Below are 7,229 nucleotides of genomic sequence, written 5' to 3' on the forward strand. Positions count from 1 at the left end.
GCCCAAGATCGCCTTCTACGCCGGCCTCAAGCGGCAGCACGAAGGCTACGAGGTGCTCAAGTTCGACGACGTGGTCACCAACCTCGGGAACCACTACGACCCCACCACGGGCAAGTTCACCTGCTCTATCCCGGGCATCTACTTCTTCACCTACCACGTCCTGATGCGCGGCGGGGACGGCACCAGCATGTGGGCTGATCTCTGCAAAAACAACCAGGTGAGTGCGGGCCGCCGGCGGCGGGGAGGGCGGGAAGGAGCGCTGGAAGGTGCGGGCGAGAGGGAGGAGACCCCGGAAATGGGTGGGAACCCGCGGAGAAAGGGCGCAGCGGCTCGGGGCTCCCGGGAGCAAAGTGAGGGAGCGCGCTGTGCCACTCTGGGGGTTCGGCGTCGGAAGCCAACTCGGGCTCCCAGCGGCCCCAAGAGGGCGGTTTAGTCTGGGACCCGCGATCTGTGCTTACACCCTGCGCGACCCTCGAGGGGGGCGGTTAGCGGGGAGCGGGGAGTCCGGAGCAGCAGTAAGCGACGCCCCGGCGGTGGGGTCTTTGCTCACACGCTTTGGCGGGAATGGGGTGGGGGGGCTAGGGGAGTCCGGAATGGGCGTGTCAGGGCGATAAACCCGCACCCGGGGAGAAAGACAAGGGCCCGAGGGAGAAAGAAGGGTCTAGCAGGAGCGAGTTGAAGCGAGACCCTGAGACTTGCAGCGTCCCAGACCGGGAAACACATATAGTGAAATTCAAGACAAATCCGCTTTAGTGTTTAGCCGAGGAGAAGAAGAAGGGGGCGAGGTAGTGAGTACTGATAACAGAAGAAAAAGTTGAGACTCGTGGTTTTACACCATAAAATAGGATCCCAAACACACAACCCAAACTCTGCTTCCTGAAGTGGGTCCTAGGACGCACAGGCAGGTGGAAAAGGGCAGGAGCGGAGCCCAGCCAGAGACTGTGGGCCTTGGCCAGCGAGCCCCAGGGCACCTGCGTGAAGGTCTTCCCAACCCCAGCCCTCCAGCTCACAGGGGCAGTGGCCTTGACCTCCACTGTGAAATAGCCCCCAGTTAGCTCTGGGCCAGGAGGACTTGCTCGCCTGGGCTGGTTGGCGCTGCCATAAGGGCCACACGGTTGCAGTTGTATCATGGGGCAACTTTTCCGTTTGCTTGAGAAATTCGCAGTCACTGCAAAACCGAAATGTGTCTTATCCCTTAGTCAGAAGAGGAAAATAATACTTGTAACTGCCTGGAATTGGAATCAGACCCTCGGCACATGTTGAATCAGTGGCCACGGGGGTGAGGCCTTGCAGCCTGCAGTCTGGACGGAGTTCTTGGGCTGTAACTATGTTTATTGGGTGGCACAGTGAATGACCCCTGACCCTGCCATGGCCAACTTTGATTTAACAAGGTCTGTGGGGCTTGGCCACTTGCCCCTTGAATTCAGACCTTTTAAACTATAAGCCAGTCTTCTATCAAGCAGTATTGAAGCTGTAGTACTCCCCAAAACCCAAGTCATTGTCAGAATTGTTTCAAAAACAAAAGACAAATATCCAAACTGTATAAGAGATAGAAAGGACAAAAAATCCCATCCCTCCCCCTTCCCACCACCCCTCACTTCTAAAGGAATTTAGAAGAAAATAGCTTGAAGGACCCTTAGGATTCAGGACTCTGTAGAACAAAAAAAGAAGTAATGACCACCAGGAGGCACTGACAGGGTTGTTTATTATAGTTATTATGCATGAAAATAATATTAAGATAAATAAAAATTATTTGCAGAGCCATGGGATAGTTGTAGGTAAACGGCTAAAAAGGGCATGACTCACTGTACCCAGTGAGAGCTATTGTGTCACCCTTACAAAAGGGTTCACAAGCAGCCCTCAGCAGGCAGGGATGATGCACCCATTTATTTACAAGTCGGCTGTCTTTGGACTCAAAGGTTAAGTCTGGGAAATACTAGCATGCTAAAGAGATTGTTTTTAGGCATTCATTAAAATGGAATAAGATTCAAGTTTAATCAGCCAATGTATAAAAGTGTTCACATCTTTAAATATCTGGAAATTGCAATTGCATGAAAAACTAGGGAATAATATATTTAAATTACTTTACATGTAGATATCTAGACTGCTGAGCCCAGAAATGTCACACTGATTCCAAGAAAACCATTCCACATACGTATGCTATGTGCATTTCGTTTTTAAATTATTTCATTGTTCAGAATGTAGAATGCCCCTTTGTATCACCCTAGCGGGTACATTCTTTGAGGGTCAGGAAAAAAGAACTAGGCAAGACCGCAGACCTTAAAGGTATAATGCTTTCAATTGACATTATTAAGTTGCTACTCTGCAAAGGTGTGCAACAAGTAATTCAGAAAATAAATATCATGACAAACAATATATTTTTTTAATTCAGCATGGGCTATTTGGAAAATGGTTATTACAATTTTAGTGTTAAGGAATTTTATCTCTAGAATAGAACTCTTTTGCAAAGTCTAGTCTGCACACAGTTGTAGATGAAAAATCTTATAACATCTTTATCAATATTGAATAAATAGTTTGTCCTTGTTTTCAATTATGCTCTTGTCTAATCACTTCTTAGAATGGCCGTTTCCCATTCTAAGCTGAGCTGACCTAATTTGTTTTCATAAAACAGAAACTCAGAGATCCATGTCAGTGTAACGTTCTGTGGATTAAGTGGATTAGAGAAACACAAAAATTGAACTAAAAATGCAGTTCACTCTAGGCTAGAGGAATGCCTCTGGGCCGTCACCATGTGAGAAACATGTTATTTATGCTTTGTGTTAATGCACGATCACAGATGGAAACATCAAAGGCCAGTAAATTAACCTGATGCGCCACTTAACCTTTTGTTTATGATTCCACAGAAGTACAATGAAAATGAAATTATGAGAGCATCAGTAGCAATTAATTAAATCAGCAAATGTTACCATAAATATTGTCTCTAATGATAATCCCTCACTAATATGATAATGCTAAAGCTATACAACCTATTACATTCTTAGAAACATGCCACTAAAAGCACCATGGTTCTCATATTTGCAATGAAACCATCAGCCTAAATTTAATCTTACCATTTGTTGAGAGCCCATGACAGTGCAAATTAAATGTAAAAATTGGACTCAAATAGCTTTACATAGAGACAGGAAATATTTTAATGTTTCCATGCTTTTAGCAGAAAACCTGAATAAAAATATTGCTATTTGAATACAATCACTATAGTACTACTATAATAAGCCACTATAATGAAAACTTAGGCTCAAAATTAGAATTATAAAATAATTAAAGAATAATTTCTACTCTAAGAATGTATTTGTTATGGGACCAGTGAATAAGAGGTATATTGGGAACAGTGAATAGTGTGTGGGTTGATATTCATTTATTAGTGAGATTAAGAAATGTCAAATTAATTACCTTTTTAGGGGCCACAAAACATGCACTAAAGATCAAGCAGAATCTAAATATTTAGCTTATAATATGAAAAGATATTAGAGTACATTTAGGTAGAAACGAGTCTATTAAGCTAAGGGAGAGGATGCATCATATTCCTGGAGAAAATGCTAAAATCAGTGCAGATTTAGGAACCTGAAAATAGGCGCCAAGGTGGGTGCATTACCTTCCTCAATAGTTTGATGGCTGAAATGAAGAACTGTTGGAAGTCACTGGGCTAGAGACTAGAGCTTGAGATTTCAAGTGCCATTATACCTTGAGAGTACGAGCAGGTGAGCAGGAATACGAAAGCCTCGCAAGTGCACGGGAGAGTGGCAGTTATTTACCTGGGAAGGCCATACAGTGCACTATAGGTGAAAATCTTAGAGAATCACTTTCATTAAAAAGCAAGCACACTGGCTTTTTTTTTTCCCACAAAGGAAGCGAAAACTAGAAGCGTAACTTCCAGTCTGTGGGGTCACACTAATATATTGACAGGTTTTTGTGGTTACCCCTCATGAATAAAAATGGTGATAATGACATGGGTTTGTGGTTGTACCCTGCAGAATAATAACGTATAATACAAGTGGCATTATACGTCTTTTTAAGATTATTATCTCTGAATAAGTGATTTTTAATGAGTCCCGGTTCCCAAATGCCTTCATATAGAAAACAGTGTTAAAGCACAATACCCATGGAGCATGTAGTAAATGCCTAAAGCAGTAAATAAATTGTGTTTGGTTATTAATAATAGCTGAGAAGTATACTAGGGATTGATAATTAATATATTCCTAATCTGGTTAATTACTATTTTCTATTTCAATTTTTCTCATCCATTAAAAATCCATACATAAAGAAGATCAGGTCATAATCATGTTATCCTCCTTGTAGATTTTTCCCCCCTGGGAATGACTAGATGAAATTAATAAATCAAAGCACTCAACTCCTACAAACTTATTATTAATTCCGAGGAAATATTATTACATTAAGTTGTATTATTATTTAATGGTCAAAACAGGTCACCTCACTAAATTGGTGTATACATTCCAGTCAGTACTTGTGAGCATAATTGAGTGGTATATTGCTATTATATTAGTGTCAGCGCAGTGTTAAGGAATTCTAAGTCCTGTAAGCCCTTTTCTCCTTCTGCTATATGATAGCCAGGAAGAAAATTTAAAATACTACTCAAATTACTTTATAAGTTCAGCAGTGTCAAAGAGCCTTCTTCTTTTTTTAACATTTCAGCATTAATGTGAGAACATACCCCATGAAAATTTAATTTGAAAATCTATCATTTACATTTTGAAAGAAATGCATGGAAATTCTTGACTTATGTCTCACTTTATTCATTTTGTCAAGTGATAAATTCTGGCATATTGTACCCCAAGTCATGCATTATTACATAGTGCAGTTTTACAAACCGCTAAATCACTCGCTGTGTTATTCAGGAAAATATCATTATACTGGAATAGAAACAAGCCACAGAGTAGATGTTTTACTGAAATAAATCAAATATAATTCTGCCTATTGAAAAAAATTTTGCAAGGCAGAATCAAAATCTAGCTAAATGGACATGAAGCCTAATGTGAGTTGAGGATGTGACAGAATGTCCATGTTACTTGACATGATAGGCAATTTGTTTGCAGATGTCTATCAACTCACTGAGATCACAGGCTCAACATGAGTGGATTTGTTTATAAGCAAGCAAAGCATCCATTTGGATTCACCGAAATGAGACCATTCAAAAATTCTAGCAATTTGAGAGACTTCAAGTCATGGACTTTTAGTTCCTTCTATAATTTTAGATATGTTGAAATTAAATAATTTGTTTAATTTCGCACATCACTATTAAGTGATAAAAAGGCACAAAAAGAAAAGAAAAAAAGCCTGAAAAGTTGGGTGAGATAGCCAAAGATGTTTACAAGAGTTAAGCTTCTGGTAAAAGGGCCTTTACTTGCATTAAAATTTGAAAGCCTCCAAGTCAAATGGTTTCTCCCTGTTTTCTTCCTATTCAGAGGAGTTAGAGTAGTGGTATTTATCTGGCGCTTTACCTACTGTGGATCTCATGTTCTAGAAATTGTGAAGACTAGAGCTGAAGTTTGGATTGAACTCGTGTGCTCATCAACAGCAGGTTAGAACATTGCTATTTGGGTAAATTAAAATGCTAGAAACTACTGTTATTTCCACTTCAAGAAGTGACTGGGCCTAGAGATAGAAGAATTAGAAAAAGTAGTGATTTAGGAAGAGAATAAATTGGTATGCACTTTTGACAGCCCGAAGTAAGGAAAGACTGCCGGAATCACCCTCACAAAAGCACCCTTTCCTCCTTTCCATTCCTCCTTTCCAATATCACAGTTGAAACGATTGCAAAGATACCTGCATAAAGCTCCAAGGCCAAGGTGGGCATTTCTGTGTCAGTTCTCTGCTATGGCAGCACGTCAGCTTCTGTTGCTCTGTGAATGGCCTAAAAGAAAACTTGAAGATTCTCTTTGACGAACTCTAATTCTTGTCTGTTTCACGTAGGTGCGTGCCAGTGCAATCGCCCAGGATGCTGATCAGAATTACGACTATGCCAGTAACAGCGTGGTTCTTCACTTGGAGCCAGGAGACGAAGTCTACATCAAATTAGATGGTGGGAAAGCCCATGGAGGAAACAACAACAAATACAGCACATTTTCTGGATTTATCATTTACGCTGACTGATAATGCAGGAATTAAGTTTATTAATCTGAGTTTGGACGCTGGATTCGTATGGCTAACATCAGTGAATCAAGGATCCCAGGGGAATGCCAGTTGTGGGGCACCTCAGTTGTGTATATGTGGGGAATTCAAATGCTACCTGACTCACATCTGCATTCTCAGAAACATTATGTAAAAAAATATTAAAAGCAAGATAAGCAGATGTGTGATCCACTTCCGCCAAAGCAAATACTCCTTGTTATTAGTGTCCATGTGAATGAAGTCCTATATAGATCACAAATTTTTATAGAAAAATCTAAGACACTGAATTATTTCTTCAATATATATGATACTTTGGTGTACCGTGATCCTGCTGCTCTTATCCATGTCAGCTTTGGTTCTTGTGAGTGTACCTGCTTATTACGATACTTGGATCCCATTCATAGTGTAGGAAGGAATGATTTTACCCTGCAGGAGGAGGTCTAATCAAAATAATGCTGCTTGTCCCCAAAGAAATTGTTTGCCTTGTACTCTTGTGAACTTTAGAGCTAGACCTGGGAATGATTCAACTTCAAGCCTTAACCTGGAATTTCCTGGATTTGACGGAATTCCCAAGCCTATGGTTATTTTCCCATTTTCTTTTTCTTACGCATTTTCTTTTTTCTCTTTAATGGTGATAGTCTTTTGAAGTAGAAATTGAAATTGTATCATAGGATTACCCTATAAGTGTGAAAATGTGTAATATGTATGGTATTTAGAAAATCCCCTACGTACCCATTTTGTCACTAGAATGTGTTTAGATTTACTTGGAAAGTCAGAGAAATTTATTCTTTGGTGTTAAATCAGACTGAGGCTTTTGTCTACTTTGGAACAAAAGATTACTCATAACCCAATGCACAAAGGTTTAATTTGAGCTACTGCATGCATCACCAATGGACGCTAAGTAAGGCTTTCAAATAGTAACTGACTAAAGTTGTGGCCTGAGGTTATTTCAAAATGAACAATTTCACATATAAACAGTATGACAACAAAGTGTATATATTTTATAGGAATACCTGTTACATATATGTGTGTGTTTATACACATATATATTTTATATATATATATGTATGTGTATATATATA

At 40.1% G+C, this 7,229-nt stretch overlaps 1 protein-coding gene across 1 annotated transcript; it reads left to right on the forward strand.

Moving 5' to 3' along the window:
* Position 1: 1 nt before the first annotated feature.
* On the forward strand, positions 2–7,173 carry C1QL3 (complement component 1, q subcomponent-like 3; the record flags this gene model as incomplete). The annotated part of the gene is made up of 2 exons (XM_014528940.1): positions 2–217; positions 5,950–7,173. Coding segments are annotated over 2 exons (396 nt in total), but the record flags the coding sequence as incomplete, so codon positions are not given.
* Between the last annotated feature and the right edge of the window lie 56 nt (positions 7,174–7,229).

The sequence above is a fragment of the Myotis brandtii genome, unplaced genomic scaffold (assembly GCF_000412655.1).
Source record: "Myotis brandtii unplaced genomic scaffold, ASM41265v1 scaffold663, whole genome shotgun sequence".
In the NCBI taxonomy this organism is placed as follows: Eukaryota; Metazoa; Chordata; class Mammalia; order Chiroptera; family Vespertilionidae; genus Myotis; species Myotis brandtii.